General features: G+C 48.5%; 2 protein-coding genes across 2 annotated transcripts; both read right to left on the bottom strand.

The window, feature by feature from the left end:
- Positions 1-286: 286 nt before the first annotated feature.
- Positions 287-6232, bottom strand: LOC101767513. The gene is made up of 5 exons (XM_022827743.1): positions 6167-6232; positions 5463-6023; positions 3164-3576; positions 3006-3082; positions 287-1617 (listed from the first exon to the last, which is right to left on the bottom strand). Exons 1-5 carry the CDS (start codon positions 6230-6232, stop codon positions 1187-1189), a joined length of 1548 nt encoding a protein of 515 aa, XP_022683478.1. The 3' UTR covers positions 287-1186.
- Positions 6233-6765: 533 nt separating this feature from the next.
- On the bottom strand, positions 6766-16481 carry LOC101758977 (protein PHR1-LIKE 2). Its single transcript, XM_004973197.4, has 6 exons — positions 16122-16481; positions 9975-10051; positions 9837-9891; positions 8086-8155; positions 7892-7961; positions 6766-7399 (listed from the first exon to the last, which is right to left on the bottom strand). The coding sequence occupies exons 1-6, from the start codon at positions 16333-16335 to the stop codon at positions 7097-7099; spliced, it is 789 nt and encodes a 262-aa protein (XP_004973254.1). The 5' UTR covers positions 16336-16481; the 3' UTR covers positions 6766-7096.
- Positions 16482-16883: the final 402 nt, after the last annotated feature.

Consider the following 16883-nt stretch of genomic DNA (forward strand, 5'->3'; position numbering starts at 1 on the left):
CTCAACTGATGGCATTGCAGCAGCAAGTTAATAAACTTTTAAAGACTGGATTGAACAGATCTATTATTCACATGGCAATAGCCTGACCAATCTGACAAGTTGACAACTACGGTCCTGTTTTTTATTCGTTTTCTGGAACTCGCTTATCTGTCAAGCAGGCTTGCTGTCTGAAGAATCTGATGTCTGAATAAGCTGGGTGTTTGGCAATCCTGATTATTTTGTGTCAATTGTCTATCCTAGTTGGTAAATTGACCTGAATGCCCCTGAGGCTGATAATAGCTCATTTTTGCTGTGAATCTGAGGAGAAGACAATAATTCTAATGTCTTTGGAGTTTGTTAAATAAAAATTGCATTACAATAATATGAAATTGATAGGATAGATCGGTCTAGTATGGAAACATCCGTCATGGGTACAACAACGAAGCACGAAATCATAGCGACGGCAATAGCATCACACAATGCACCCATATCCATGTCATCTCCTAAAGCAGCACCACCACCATCTGTGCTAGGTTGGGTTGGATCAGCATCATCTTCCTCAAAATTCTGTTCAAAATGCGCATCATATACGGCACTATCTCTAATGAAATTGTGAAGGGCCATACAAGCAACTATAATTTTGGACTGCAGCTTGTTAACCAGATAACTGGGCAAATTCAAGAGAATGTGCCACTTCATCTTTAGAACTTCAAATGATCACTCAATCACATTTCTAAGTGATGAATGTGTATGATTAAACACTTATTTCAATCCCACCGGATGCTGACTATGCTGCCATTCAGAAACATGATACCTATGTCCATTGTAGGGTGCAAGAAATCCTTTTCTATTAGGATATCCAGAGTCAACAAGATAGTACTTGTATGCATGTTATATTTATATGTTATATCACAATGAGCAAATATTCTCTCGAAAATAAATTGCAACATAACTCATTCTTACCATCGGGAGGATGTGGAAATTGTTCCTTGTATGTGAGAAGCGTGTCTAATAATACATGAGTATCATGGACAGAATCAGGCCAACCAGTGACAACAAATGTGAACCGCATATCAAAGTCACATACCGCCATGACATTTTGTGAAGGATACCCATGCCGGCCAATGTATTTCGGTTGATCAGCTAATGGCACAGTTACAGGTATATGGGTACCATCTATTGCTCCTATGCAATCTTTGAAATGAGGTCAGAACCTTGCTTCTTGTAGTTTAGGATGAACAGTAGAAAATTGTGGGTCCTTAGGTCTCACAATATCAACAGCTAATCTCATGATAGATTCAAGAACCTCTTCAAATTTCCTACTAACAGTTTCTAATGAGCGACAAAAATTATTCTTGCATTGCCTAGAAGATTGAGGTGCACCACAAGCCCATAGAAACATTCCTAATGCTTCCTTGCTACAAAATTGTCTACTTGATCTCAATCCATAATCTTGTACTAAGGTGTCATGAAGACTTAAGAAAACTGACCTCCTCATTCTGAACATGTTAAAGCACTCCATTGAATCTTGTAGTTGCAACTCAACCCACTGTATTCCAGTCATCCTTGGTATCGTAGTAGTAATCTTCTTCTTGTTCATACTAGATGATGCCATGTAGTCCAGACCAAGCATTGCCACTATGTAATCATCATTAGTATCATCAGATTCATCGACATCCATGGTATGAACAGAGTCACTATTGCCTTCACATTCACTAATTGCACTAGAGGTACTCATCAAAAAAAATGCAAGTATGTCAAAAAGCACTAACCAGATAATCAGATGAATTTTTATTGGTACAACACAACTGATAAAAGATACATAGTCTCACACAGTATACTTAGGAAATTGAAATAATGTCTCACACAACATAAGGGAAACGAAAGAGAAATGGCACAATAATGCAAGACCCTAGTGCTTCTTCCTTATCTCCCAAGCCCTCCTCATCCAATTCAACCTCCCATTTTATGTCTTCAATGTAATGAACACATCATGGTTCTCCTTTTTTAAGAAGTTGTGTGGCATAGAAGTGTTCATCACTCCCCTCCTCAGCCCCATCCTTGATGACTTGATCCAACATACTTCCAATCTCATCTCTAACGTGATCAACAACTTGTGAAGTGGCTGAATGTTTACTACTTTGAACTTTCAACTCATATGCATCGATCAAATGCTTCATGCACTGGTCTCTAAAAGTCTTCTTTTTCTTTCCTTTAGGGGAACTAGGAGCTGGCCTTTTTGGAGCCCTCCGCTCAGAACTTGTTGGGGTCTTAGGTGCCTCCCTATCAATGTTGCCCCCAACATCAGCAACATCATGTTCATCAACATCAACATTGCCATCACCACTTGGAACATATGAAGTCTCATTTGTAACAATGAAAGATTTAAACATGATTCGCATCTGATCCTCGTACTCAAGCGGGGCTGTTCTGAACCAGATACAACCTTACATAGCTAGTAAAATATCACCAAAACAGCATCCCATTAGACCTTCTGTTCAAAACAAACAACGTGTATGTGAACTATCTCTAATCATAGTGTTAGTGGGCTCACCGCATTTTGTTCTTCCCACCATTCATTATCAGCCACAATACAACCAGTAACAGGATCTCTTCCCAATCCGGTTGCTCTCAAGTTCAAAGTCTTCCATTGAGTATACATTTTTTTCAATATATCCCACTTGTTCTTCATTTGAGTCTTCTCATATGGGCTCTTGGTACGCTCATAAAACTTTCTAACAAGATTTGCATATCCCACTGCATTCAAACATTGTTGCGGCCGATTGAAAGCAAGTACTTCCACACAAATATCATTGAAAGCTTTCGTGGCAAATGAATCCCATTTTGCCATAATCTTTAACGACTTTTCCATCTAAAATTTGATTACAGTATTGTACAATTAAATATAAATCTAGAATCTTGTTTAATGACCATGAACTGAGAGCATCATTAATCAAGAAGTACTACTATGCAATCCACAATCTGCCATTTGCGCAATCCATCAAAAAAATTCACAGCAATTTTACCTTGCTCTTGCTCTTGCACAATCCTTCTCAACAGCAGCACCTTCTTCTCAACAGCAACACCTGGGGGGAGCCAGCACCTGCGAGAAAACAGCAGGGGTCAGCACACAGGGCCAAACAGCAGGGGGTCAGCACACAGGGCCAACACACAGGGGACGGACGGGATCTGCAGGAACAGCAACAGGGTGGCGGATGGGATCTGCGGGCCAGCACCTTCAGCACCTGCGGGCAGTAATAGCAGCAGGCGGACGGGATCTGCGAGCCAATGCCTACAGGCAGGAACAGCAGCAGGCGGACAGGAACTCCTGTAGGAACAGCAGCAGGCGAGCAGGAACAGTAGCAGGCGGGCGAACGGGATCTGCTCAGCAGGGAGGAGCCGGGCTAGATCTGGGCAGGGAACCGGTGGAGGGTGGTGGCCGGAGTCGGCGGCGGACAGACGCGGGGAACGGACGGCAGGTGTTAGTGGGGTGAGGGGTTTCAGGGAAAAATTGGTCCGCTTGCGGGAGAAGCATCCCAGAGGCCGCGTACAGGAGAATCGGAGCGGTAGTTCTATTTTGGATTGTGGGCTAAGCGGCTTGGTGGGTAAGCGAGAAATAAGGAAAGCGTTTGAGTGGGCTTATGGTTTATTTTCACCGATCAGCGGGAAATAAGCGGATACAAAAGGACCTACACCTGCTAAGGATCCATTCCACCTGCCAAGTAGACCAATCACAAGAGGCGAGCTCGGGCCAAGAAATTCGATGAAACACGTTTATGAGTAGTGAAAGCAGGGCAGCTAGTAGAATTCGTAGACCAAGCACTTCCCAGTTGGAGTGAGCCAGATTCCTTTGCTAAAGCATTACTTGGGCAAACTGAATTCTAGTTTCAAGGTGCCTTTTCATTATTCATACAATGTTTGCACGAGGGGAAATGCTCCATGGATGTCCAAATAGAACCCAAGTGGAACCAAAATATCTTTTCAAGGATTTTAAAAACTTCTCACAAGTGACAACTACAGCAATTCAACAGAAAAAAAACTTTTCTTTTGTAAACACAATCAAAATACTATCCAAAAGTGACAACTACAGCAATTCAGTCCTCACGACGCGCATGTTCCCCTCGTACCGCGCCCGCATGCCGGCCAGCAGCTTGATGGTGGAGAAAGCCCAATTTTTTGTTTTTTAGCTTTTTTTTTTAAGATTCTCACAAATAGATTCCAGACGGAAACATTTCAAAATCTAGACCGTGCTTACACGTCTCAGCACCAAAGGGTTTGGCGTCAAGATCGTTGTGCCATCGGTGACGTGGGTGCTAATATGGCAGGGGGCTTGGCGCTAGCGTCGATGGCGCCAAGCTTGACGCCAAGCTTGCCGCTATAGATCTTGGCGCCAAGCTGTTACCCCATAGCTCTCGACGTTTCAAATGAAACATATATAATTATTCCGAGAAGCAAGTTAGGATGTGTGCATTTTATTCCAAAGGTCTGATTTCGAATCCCAATCTTTTTTGCTATTTTTTTCTCCCTCCCTCCGCGAGCGCGGCAACGAAGGCAAAAAAAAAACAACAGGACTGGCCAACTGAACGCCACGAGATGCAGAGGTTGACTCTGTCAGTGAGCAGTGGCAGTTGTGATCCAGTGTGGACTCTGCATTATTGTTCAGACCAAAACGAATTATGGCACGATAATTACAGATTAAAAGTGCTTATATAATAATCTAAATGAGAAAAAAATACAGAGGGCAGCAGAGAACAACGGCAAATACAAGGCTTAACCGCCTAAAGGTCAAATCAAGATGGTACAAAGAAGACTGAACATGCCTTCTGGATTTCAGAGTTTGCTCAAACAGCCATGATGGTCCGGGGGCAGTTGTCGACGGAGCAGGCCATGACGTCTGGGTAGTCGCGCGAGATGGTGAAGTGGTCATACACGTTGCCATCACGGCTCTTCTTGTACTCGAACACAGAGAAACCCAGACCTCGCTGGGTAGTCGCGCTCGAGGGAGAAACCCTTCGTTGCCGCGCTCGCGGAGGGAGGAAGAAAAAAAATAGCAAAAAGCTTCAATGCTGGGATTCAAACCCAGACCTTTTGAAATAAAATATGCACATCCTAACTAGCTGAATTGTAGTGTGATTTGTTACCTGCTTCTATGAATAATTATACATGTTTCATTCGAAACACCAAGAACTATGGGGTACCAGCTCGGTGTCAAGATCTACGGTGCCAAGCTTGATGTCAAGATCTATGACGCCAAGCTTGGTACCATTGACGCTGGCGCCAAGCCCCCTGCCATGTCAGCACCCACGTCACCGACAGCGCAACAATCTTGGCGTCAAACCATCTAGCGTCGAGACGTGTAAGCTTGACGCCAGCATGGATAGAGTCAAGCTAAGGATCCAGATTTTGAAATATTTTTGTTAGGAGCCTATTTATGAGAATCTTAAAAAAAAAAGTAAAAAACAAAAAAAAAGTCGGGAGAAAGCCTTGACGCGGGTGTCGAGCGCCATGAGGTACTCACTGGCCTCGTGTTCCTCGTCGTTGATCACCCAGTAGACGCACCCGTTGGCGTGCATGTCGTAGCCGACGCTGCCGAGCATCGTCATGATGGACCTGCCGCCGACGTCGGCGTAGGGGTGGACGGTCCACCCCCCGGAGTGCGAGGAGAAGACGAGGAGGCGCGGGCCCCACATGAAGTAAGTCACAACGATCACCTCGAAGGAGAGGCGGCCATCGGTGAGCAGTAGCGAGGCGCCCAGGTACGCGCTCTCGTGGAGGGGGGCGTCGCCGATGAGGACGGAGCGGCCGGTGACGGGGTCGCAGACGACGAAGTGGCTGGGGATCTGCAGACGGTCGTGGGCGGAGAAGCTGGCGCAGAAGAGGAGGATGCCGTCGCGGGTGTCGGCGAGGGCCCAGCGCTCGACATCGGGTAGGGAGTCGAGGGAGAAGTTGATGCAGCGGCTGACGACGCCGGAGAGCCCCGGGGGCTCCGGGTTGCTCGTGAAGAAGGTGGGGCTCAAGATCTCCCCAATAAGGACGCCGTTGACCTTCTCGACGATGAACCCGTCGTTGCAGATGAAGAAGCCGAGGAGCGGAGGCGGGTGGAGGCGCCGGAACAGGCGGAGCAAGGCCGGGGAGGAGGCGACGCGGCGCCAGTGCCGGCAGACGGCCGCGGCGCGCGCGAGGTAGCCGGGGAGGGGAGGCGAAGGAGGATCGCAGCGAGGGAGCGGTCGTTGAGGCCGGCCGTGTGGTCCATCCCCGCCGCCTACGCGGCGGCGGCGGCGGGAGGCGGGAGCGCCGTCCTTTTCCCGCGCATTCTCGAGAGTCGAGATGTCTGTTCACGGACTTGGGAAATTTTGGCGCCGATGTGTATTATTATCTTGAGAAATGCGGGGGAAGTGGGATGAGGAGGACGTGGGCTGGTGGTCGTGGGCTCTCCACGGGGCGTTTGGGCCAGACGTGGCAAGGGCAGCTCGCGATAACTGGGTCGTTTTTTAAATTCTAAACTCAAATAATGGAGCGAATATAAACGTGCCGAAATTCGAATACCAGGATTAAAGGATAGCATAATAATGCAATAGAATGCTCATGTTTTTGTATACTAGCAAAATATCAAGGACTCTGATGTCTGATCACCTCGAATGTCAAAATCCAATGTCTCTGGACCCGTCTCCGCCATATCTTAAGGTGTAGAGTTTTGATACTGTGCTTTCCACATGTACACAGTTCCAGTAGCGAGAAACTACCCACATCGATGAAATATGCAAAAAAAAAAAAAGCAAGCTAACATTTGCAGTGGCACAGCTCCACATAACCCGAGCGTGTTGAACAAGATGTTATAACACGGAATTCTACAACAGTTTAGACAACAAGCGAATTACTTGATCTTGTCCATCAGGCATTAGATGTTAACAAGGGTCGGTCTAGATTGGACGAAATAGACCAAGATAACCTTGTTCTTTACATGTGCTACAGTTGCAGGACGATGGGGACTACACCTCCACAGATCTTAGACGTAACTCCTCTGATTTTCCCAGAATGTAACCAGGTCAAGCATCACAGCATGTTGGCAATCTATTTCAGCGTCAGGTCATGCATTGCACCGAGCTAGCAATGTACCTCAGCGTGACTTGCGCTTCAGTTCTGGTGGCTTCTGGGAGATGTCGATGGCAACATGCGGAAGGGCTTTGCCTCCTCCAGGGCTGAGCAGGCTAACCGCGCTGACAGAGAGCTGGTGGAAGACTGATGGGCTCAAGGGATCTGCAGGGCTAAACATAACCCCAGCAGAGGCCAGATCCGGCAGGTCTCGGTCAGATATGCTGATGCCACTCAGTTGCTCAGATACTATCTTGAATGCCTTATCTAGTATTGCGTCGATGTACTTCTGGTTCGCCTCCATTCGGATCTGCATATGCTTCTGGACCTGTTAAATGCAAAAATGCATTAAAACGGATATTATTAGGAGACTACATTGATTAGTTTCAAATGAAGTCAAAGAAAGGCATGTGGATAGATTGATTCAACTTGGCTCCTGGAATTGTTAACCCAAGGCTTGAATGTCTTAAAAGAGAACAGCTAGAATGAGTTCATTTGGTTCATTTTTTATTAGGAAGAGGTTGTTTCAAGCCTGCAGTCAGCTGTCCTTAGTCAACTAACCCACAACACAGTTTGCTCGTGGCAGATTACAGATTAGTAGATAGGGGAAGTATGGTTTCCCCTCTTAGGTAGGAAGCACTCAAACATGTGGAACTACTGTGAGTTCTAAATGGCAAGGCAGTTAAAACAACAAACATACAACTCAAAGCAAAAGCAGTATTTGGTTAATTACTATCTACTTATTATTAAATTTGCTAAGGCCACGAGTGAATTAAATGACTTTAAGAAAAGACAAGGCAGAGTTGGAACTCTTAGTTACCTCCACTTGCTCATGCAATCTTCGTTGCACTTCCATTTGTGCTCTCAGTGCTTCTTTAAGTTCTTGACTCCTATACAAAAGTAATAGTACCATGAAATTTCTCTAGGGCTCACAAGCAACATAAAACTCCTAATATGCACATGATCGAGAAATAAGGATAAATAAATTTGCTAGATATGTGTGATGCAGCTTACTCTTTCACATCTGGAGTAGAACCTCTAGGAGACGAATTTGTTCCACTCTGAGCTTCCATAAGGTAAGAAGCTGTAATTGCGAGGGAAGGCCACAGATGTCATTATGAATCGACATAACATTACAATGTTATGCTTACAGTAAAATGATTATACACAGGGCACAAGAGCTCAAATGCAAACAGTGTTCAAACAAGTTTTAGTGCTAACAGTGAATCTGATACAAGATATGGAAATTATTGAAAAACCTACCGTCTAATATAACTCTCCATATAAGTTGTATTTTAAGTTCAAAGTGTGGGATGATATAAAACTGTAGAAAAAGGCATGAAATATCGTTCAAGGCCTGCCGAGTTGACCATAAAGATGTGAGTAGAAATCATGAGTGAGGGTATGAAGTAACAAGAAAACGCACCACCAACTCTATTGCTCAGATTCAGAACTAGAGTCCTACAGAAACAATTTCCTAAATGAACTCATAACTGCAGATAGGCAAAAGTATGTTTGAGAGACCATACCACCCAAATCTGTATAAAAAGAGTGATCAACAAGATGATTTTGAAGTTTTAAGGTATTACACTATGGAAATAGTTCACAGTTTACATACAAAAATGGGATGTAGATTGATCCATCCATTATTCCGTCCAATGCACGTTAAACTTGAATCCAAGATCATGATAAGCTATAAACCAAATAATCCAGCGAATCTCCACACTCCATATCAACGACTATATCTCAAGTGTTGACAGCCACCAGTTTGATTTGCAGAATTGCCACAATTATCCAGCATAACTCAATCAGAGAAACATCAGATCAGGCGTTTTGCTACAAGAAGTAAAGCTCTGAAAACCTGTTCTGAACACTTTTAAAAAATGTTAACTACACATAATTTAGATGTAGAGGATAATACTACTGAAACCTTGAAATCTCAAAGAGAAATGGGAGAGATTTCATCAGATTTTCCTTTCTGCTTTTGCTCCATCATGACCTCTCTTCCACCTTTATCTCCTACTCGTGTCCGCAAATAGTGAAAATGATGATCACCTCACCACCTCCTACAGGATAGGATACACTAGAGAAGGAACTTCATATTGCACCACTTTTACAGCTTTAAATTGTGTGTTGGGTGGCATAAACGCGGATGGAGAACCAGAACTGGCATGGCACAGGGGCTGGCAGTGTGTAGCGTCCCATAACAGAGCACTACTGAACATAATGGCAGAGCAGACGACATAGTTCAGGCAGTGAATAGGGGTGGAAGTGCTATTCAGGATAGGGAAGAATGCCACACAACATCACATGGGCATGCTTTGTCAATGCCAACATCTTACTACTATGAGTTTTTCATACATAGCAATTCATGGGCATTTAAAACTATGGCATATAGATGAAGGAAACAATCCCACATAGTAAGGAAACATGTCTCTAGGAGTAGGGAAACTAATTACCTAACAACCAAATCTTTAATAATAAATATACTTCTCTTGTTACGCATGTCATAGCACACACTGTGGCATTTCAAAGGGGGATGAGTTATCTAAGAGTCTTAACTATGGATGACTTGTATGATGAAATGGAGACTGCTCTTTCATTCGATGCCCTAAGATGTTAATATATCAATAACACACAGCAAGAAAAGGTGTAACATGCCAGTTCAGAATTTTTTTTTCTCGAACAACGCAGGAGAGCTGCGTGTCATTTCATTAAGAAGAGATGCCAGTTCAAAGTATCATCAATACTTATACATAACTTACCATCTTTGGATTGCTCTGTCAACTCTTTGCCGGACTGTCTTCCCAGTCTGTATTTCTGGTTAGTAGAAATAAGAAGTAAACTTTTCAAGTTGCACTTTTGAAATTACCGGAGAAATATGCATGAGGAAATGCTTGTACCTGAAGATGGCTTTTCAAGTGAAAAAGGGTGAGGCCCTTCACACCCATTGTCCTCATGATAGCTTTTGGTGTTGCTTCTGCAAGATTGATATTGCAATCAGTTTAACAATGATATGTTATTGTTGAAATGTCAAACTAAGATTACCAGTACATGCAACCTAACAACAGCACCTGGCTCAGCATCCTACAAATGCATACTAGCAAGGAATAAAGTCTGCAGACAAGCTCGCAGTTGGTGACACTGGTTGCCCCATATGTGATATTTAAACAACTTTATTACCTAAGTTAAACTATAGAAAATGGAACGGAGTCAGCTATATATTTATGCCTCCTGATAAATTTGACATTTACCGATGACTCCATTAATCACTTTTGGAAAACTGAAACTCTACAACAGAAAAAATAACAAAAACAAACAAAAAAATCAACGTAAACCGCAAGGTTTTGAAAGTCACACATATTTAACAAATAGCAAAAAAAAAAGTAAGTGAAAGCAATGGAGATTGCGTGGAATAGTAGATTGATTAAATGAGAGATAGAGGTTACATATATATAGGGGTGAGGAGATCTTGAGGCTTATAGAAACAGAACCAATCAAGATCTCCTCCTATCTCTAACTAACCATATCTAGGGCCGGCCAGGCTTAAAGCCCACGGCACAGATCCCATACACACGTATGACATACATACTGTCTAAACCCCCCCCCCCCCCCCCCTTCAGTCGAAGCGTCGATGGATCGGACGTTGAGACTGGACCTAAACTCCGTGAAGACCAAAGAAGGCAGCCCCTTGGTGAAAACGTCAACGAACTGAGATGTCGTCGGGACATGAAGGACGTGAACATCACCAAGAGCAACGCGCTCCCGAACAAAGTGCAGATCAATCTCCACATGCTTGGTGCGCTGATGCTGAACCGGGTTGGAGGACATGTAGATTGTATTGATGTTGTCATAATACACCAAGGTAGCCTACCGCGGGGGGGTGTGCAGCTCACCCAAGAGCTGGCGCAGCCAAGTTGCTTCTACAACGACATTAGCAACGGCGCGATACTCAGCCTCAATACTGGATCGAGAGACGGTGTTATGACGCTTGGACGACCACGAGAGGAGATCGTTGCCGAGAAACATTGCATAGCCCGAGGTGGACTTGCAAGTGTCAGGACAACCAGCCCAGTCACCATCAGAATAAACCACCAGGTCCAACTGAGAGGAGAGGGGTGCAGAAACAGGCCAAGGTGAAGGGTGCCACGGATGTATCGAAGAATGTGCTTCAAAGCAACGAGGTGGGGCTCACGAGGGTCATGCATGTGAAGGCACACCTGCTGAACAGCGTTTGCAATATCCGGTCCAGTGAAAGTGAGATACTGAAGAGCTCCTGCTAGACTTCGAAAATCTGTAGAGTTCTTGAGAGGCACACCATCGGCTGATAGCTTTGGCTTCAAATCTACCGGTGTACTGCAAGGTTTGCACTCAGACATCCCAGCGCGATCCAGAATCTCAAGCATGTACCATCGCTAGGGGAGGAAAAGACCACCATTCATGCGCTAACGTGCATACCCAAGAAGTGGTGCCACTCGCCGAGATCCTTCATAGCAAACTCTTGTTGAAGAGCATCAATAGTCCGTCGAAGTAGAGCCGTGGACGAAGCTGTGAGTACGATGTCATCCACATACAGGAGAAGATAGACCATATCACTGCCACGATGATAGACGAACAGGGAAGTGTCCGTCTTGGCCTCCACAAAGCCGAGCTGAAGCAGGAACGAAGCAAAGCGACTATACCAGGCCCTAGCGGCCTGCTTAAGACCATATAGAGACCGATTCAGGCGACAGACGAAGTCCAAAGGAGCTGAATCCTCAAAACCAGAAGGCTGAGCGCAGTAGACCATCTCAGACAGGGTACAATGCAGGAAAGCGTTCTTCACATCGAGCTGATGGATCGGCCAATGGCGAGAGAGGGCCAAGGACAGAACTGTCCAAACTGTAGCAGGCTTCACCACTAGGCTAAATGTCTCAGCTAAATCAACACCGGGTCGCTGAGTGAAACCCCGAAGAACCCATCGCGCTTTGTAGCGTTCCAAAGAGCCATCTGCCTTGAACTTGTGCTTGAACACCCACTTGACAATCACCACATTGGCACGGGAGGGACGAGGGATGAGATCCCAAGTGTCGTTTGCCTGGAGAGCAGCAAACTCCTCCTGCATGGCTGCCCGCCAATTGGGGTCGGCAAGGGCAGCTCGGTAACTCCGTGGAACCGGCGACAGGGATGCAGCTTGAAACAGGGCCGGCAGGCGCAAACCGGATTTGGCGCGAGTTGTCATGGCATGCTGATTTGCCACTAGACGGACAGCGACCGCTCCAGGAGGAAGGCGAGACGGACCGACAGGACCAGGAGCGTGCACTGTAATGCGCAGTGGAGGGGACCGACACGAGGGGCGGACCGGTCCATGAACCGAGCGCCTGGAGTACCTCCGAAGTGGTAGCTGGCAGTGGCCGGCCGGGGCTAGCGGCGAGGCACCCGGAGCAGCCAGGCACTGGTCAACATGGGCCGGATGAGGGGCAGCCGGAGCCGGCTGCTAGACGAGACCAGTTGATCAGCCTGGGCCGGCTGAGGCGGCGACTGCTGGGCGGCTGTGGCCACCTGAGGAGCGGCGTGAACGCTTGAGGCAAGCGCGCAGGGCAGAGGAGCAGCCACGGCTGGCTGCGGGTCCAACGGGAGAACGTGAGCACAGTGAGGAGAGACATGAGGAGCACGTGAGGAGAGACGGCATCGGCACCTTCCACACGTGGCTATGCGGGAAACGCGCTAGGGGAGAAGCCGTCGTGGACAACCGCACGTGGTTGTGCAGAGGGCGCACCAGGGGAGGCGCCGCCGGTGCCAGCCGCACGTGGCTGTGCAGAAGGCGCGCCTAAGGAGGTGCCGCCGGAGTCAGCCGCACGTGGCCGTGCGGAGGGCGCGCCGCCGGTGTCAGCCACACGTGGCTGTGCAGGGAGTGCACCAGGTGATCCTGCAGGGAGAAAATAGCGTGACGGCCCTAGTGGGATGGCCACGACACTAGCGGGATCGGCCAAAAACTCGAAATCCTCATGAGTCGATGGCGAAGTGTCTTCGGAGAAGGGGAAGGAGGACTCCTCAAAGATGACATGTCGAGAAATTATGATGCGGTTCGATAGACGGTCAAGGCTGTACAGGCTGGGTAGCGGGATCCCCCACTGGCCGTGGGACCTAGCCAGCAAGGTCTGCGGTTGCTGCTGGCCATACAGTGCCTGGGGCTAACCATACAGCGCCTGCTGCTGTGCGGCGAGAGCCTGCTACTGCTGGATCAGAAGCGCCTGGTGCTGTTGTTGTCGTTCGGCAGGCGGGACTGCCTGGTGCTGAAGATCCCCAGGGACCGAGCCACATCTGGATGGCACCGGTCCAGGGATGGTAGAAGGGGGGCCAGGGAGCTCCCTAGGCCGCGCTGGATTGCCCAGCGCCTCGGAGTTGGAACCGACAGCGCCGCCTACATTGCCGGTGCCACTGTTGCCACCGCCCCCGTTGCCGCCTTTGCCACCGTGCTTGCCTCGTTTGCCGCCCCCGGAACCAGAGGGAGGCTGCTACAGCATGGAGGGAGCACTAGCCTTGGAGTTTGCTGCACCGTAGGAGGCGAGGAAGGTGCCGGCGTGCTCGATCTTGTCCATGGTAATCTCCTCCAGCTGCAGATCGTTCCTCACCTGAAGGGGCGACTGCAACGGAGATGTCGCCTGACATCCTTGAAGCGCCCGTTGAGGCCCCGGATCACGTTCAGGACAAGTGTCCGGTCCGTGATGTATTCGCCAAGGTCACAGAGGGAGTCCACCATGGTCTTGAAGCGGTAGCAGTAGTCAGTGATGGAGAGATCGCCTTGGGAGAAGTTGCGGAATTCAGCATCGAGGAAGAGAGCCCGCGTCTCTCAATTGCCGAGGAACTGGGACTCAAGAGCGAGCCAAGTCGCACAAGCAGTAGCACCGTGCTCCATGACAACGTCAGCAAGCTCAGGGGAGAGGGTTCCCACGAGCCAAGAGCGGACGACGCAGTCCATCTGCACCCAGTCCAGGAAGCCAAGAGCGGCAGCGGCGGAGAAGACGTGATTCTGCAAGGAGTACTTGCCGAGGGTCAGCAAGAAAGCTTCACACCACCGAGGGAAGTTGGTGGAGGTGACGTCGAGGACGAGGGGCACAAGGTGGCGGATGTTCTGGACCGTCACGGCCTGCGCGTGAAGGTTGATGATGGCGGCCGCCTCGTGTTGGAGCAGAACCTCGCGGGGGATGTCATCGACGACAGAGACGTCGGCGTTGGCGGCGGGCACCTCCGGCTAAGGTGGATTGGCACGACGCACTCGCGGGCGGCACGCTTGCGGGCGGCGCGCGCACGGGCTTCAGCCTGGTCGCGCTCCTGGAGAGCGGCGGCCACCTCACGGTCGGCGTCCGCGGCGTGGGCGAGCGCAGCGTCGCGGGCGGCCTAGGCCTGCCGTGCGCGCTTCCTCGGCGGCCCGCTCCTCCTCGGCGCGCTTGAGAACGGCGGGGTCAAGGGAGAAGGAATCGACGAGGGGAGGGGAGACACCACCAGGGGCCGCGCCAACGGCAGCAGCATCTTGGGCAGGCAGAACAGGGCCTGCCATGGCTGGGCGGCGTGCAGGAGGCGCACGCGCAGAGGGGTGTTGGCGACACACCGGGAAGGCGGTGCCTGGAAGGGAGCAGCGCCGGAGGAGGCTGCTCGCTAAGATGCGGAAGCGATTGGATCGGGAAAAACCCAAACTCGTGATACCATGAAAGCAATGGAGATTGCGTGGAATAGTAGATTGATTAATTGAGAGCTAGAGGTTACATATATATAGGGGTGAGGAGATCTTGAGGCTTATAGAAACAGAACCAATCAAGATCTCCTCCTATCTCTAACTAACCATATCTAGGGCCGGCCAGGCTTAAAGCCCACAGCACAGATCCCATACACACGTATGACATACATACCGTCTAACAGTAAGGAACATCCCAACCACACATTCAAACTTGTAGCTGAAATTGCAAGAAACAAGAGTGCAAGGAAAAGCTGATGCCACCGAGAAGCTAACGAAATAAACTGAAAACATTTATCAAGGAAAAGCTAGCACAACGTAATTGCTAAAAAAGATTATTGGTGACTGGTGAACAGAAAGTAATCTCATGTTTCTGATACCGGAACAGTGCATATTCTAGAAAAGATACTGTTATGGACTGGATTAAAAGAGCATAGGTTTGTGATGCACTTATGATCAACCAAAGAATAATAACAATAATCAGGTTGTGGATATCATCATCAAAATCAAGTCGAAACCATCTTACTAAACTCCACCGTGCACTAATACCAAAGTACCTAACTAAAGATGAGATGCTGTCCATAAAGGCATGAACCACATAGTTAATTTGGTTGTTGTTAAATTTTCTGGAATTCCATCAGATCTTTTGACTTCTGAAACTTAAAATGGCAAACCAACCACCCTTCGGAATATGGCACCAAATCTTTCCAATCTGACTACGAGCAGCATTCAGAACAGCAACTCAAATCCTGACTACAACAGTTGAAATGAAACGAATTTTTGTTGAAATGCAACAGGATGATAGCAAGCCAGGCACTCTCTGAAATGATGGCCGGTTACTTACAGATGCAGACCAAACGGAAAGCTGTACAAGGCATATGCGCTTAAATATTAAAGAGGTCATAAGAATATATAAATTTCACATCAAATATAAATTAACAAGGTGCCTGAAATTCCTCAAGTAGGCCCCCAAATTGTGTGCACAGGATGCCCACCACAATGCAATCCCGTGACCTGAAACTCGAAAGTCATCTGCCCCTAATGGCTAAGGGAGCCACGCATTCAATTGTCCTAAGTCAACTGAAGTTCCACCCTCGTAAGTCCTAACAGACGCGCATTATCAGTCAATTGTCCTAGGCAAAATGCACATTCTGACTGCCGTTGCGCTCAAATCCCACATGGCACTTCCCGTAATAAATTGAACGCTGCAGCCAAACGAGGAAGAAACAGTCGCAGCGGGCGGCCACTTGAAGGCGCAAGAACGAGGCGGGCCAAGAAGAGGATGCGGCGGGAAGGGAGTTCGGGTTGGGGGAGGGAGAGATGTCGGAATGCTCACTGTCGGGCCCGCCGAGCTGGGAGACGGCGTCGACGAAACGGTCGTGGAGGTCGGCCGTCCAGCGGAGCCTGGGCTTGGGGTCGGCCGTCAGCACCACGCTGGGCCCACCGCCGTGCCCGTGCAGCCCCAGCCCGCCGCCGCGCGGCGAATCCTCGGCGCCCGCGGCGTCGGGGCGGCCGCCGCGGCCGGCGTGGTGGATCAGGCCGGGGAACATCTCCCCTGCCGGGACCTCACCTGCCGCGCTTTTGGGGGGCTCTCGCCGCGGCCGGCCCCTCCGACGAAAGCGAGAGGGGAGGAGAAAGATGGAAGCTTTTTTTCTGTTGGGCTGCCGTTCTCCTCCCCTTTTGCTTGCTTGGGCATGTACTAGTTTGCTTGCTGACGCTTTCGGAGTGAGTTTGCGGTTGTTGTTTTTTTCCAAGGCGAGAACGCGAGATTCGATCGGCGGCGCTCACGGACTGGGCTTTCAACGTCGCAGTAGCACAGGAAGCGAAGCCATCATCACACACTAACGAGCCACGCTTCAGTTCCAAGGATGTGCTCTAAACTTTCGGACGGAATGGCGTGCTCCGGCTACACCTCAAACTCCAGGTATGGAAGTGGTCGGTCCGGCATGTCAACCAGGAACCATATCGGTCCCCTTCCGTGCCACAAATACATAGGACCCGCTGAAGAATATTGTAGCAACTTCATAAAAACCATTGAAATTTGAACTTTTGTACCGACTATGTAATAGTAACATTAGATTGATATATGCGGCGGATG

The sequence above is a fragment of the Setaria italica genome, chromosome VI (assembly GCF_000263155.2).
Source record: "Setaria italica strain Yugu1 chromosome VI, Setaria_italica_v2.0, whole genome shotgun sequence".
NCBI lineage: Eukaryota > Viridiplantae > Streptophyta > Magnoliopsida > Poales > Poaceae > Setaria > Setaria italica.

Excerpts from the sequence above, each read along its gene's own strand:
- LOC101767513 (XM_022827743.1), bottom strand. The coding sequence starts at position 6,232 with ATGGACCACACGGCCGGCCTCAACGACCGCTCCCTCGCTGCGATCCTC. Across the intron at positions 3,083-3,163 it reads TTGCTGTTCCTGCAGATCCC|GTGCTGGCTCCCCCCAGGTG; the intron begins GTCCGTCCCCTG and ends GTTTTCTCGCAG. Across the intron at positions 1,618-3,005 it reads TGTGCAAGAGCAAGAGCAAG|TGGCAATGCTTGGTCTGGAC; the intron begins GTAAAATTGCTG and ends ATGATTACATAG.
- LOC101758977 (XM_004973197.4), bottom strand. The coding sequence starts at position 16,335 with ATGTTCCCCGGCCTGATCCACCACGCCGGCCGCGGCGGCCGCCCCGAC. Across the intron at positions 10,052-16,121 it reads CCAGCTCGGCGGGCCCGACA|AAGCAACACCAAAAGCTATC; the intron begins GTGAGCATTCCG and ends TCAATCTTGCAG. Across the intron at positions 7,400-7,891 it reads GATTGCATGAGCAAGTGGAG|GTCCAGAAGCATATGCAGAT; the intron begins GTAACTAAGAGT and ends TGCATTTAACAG.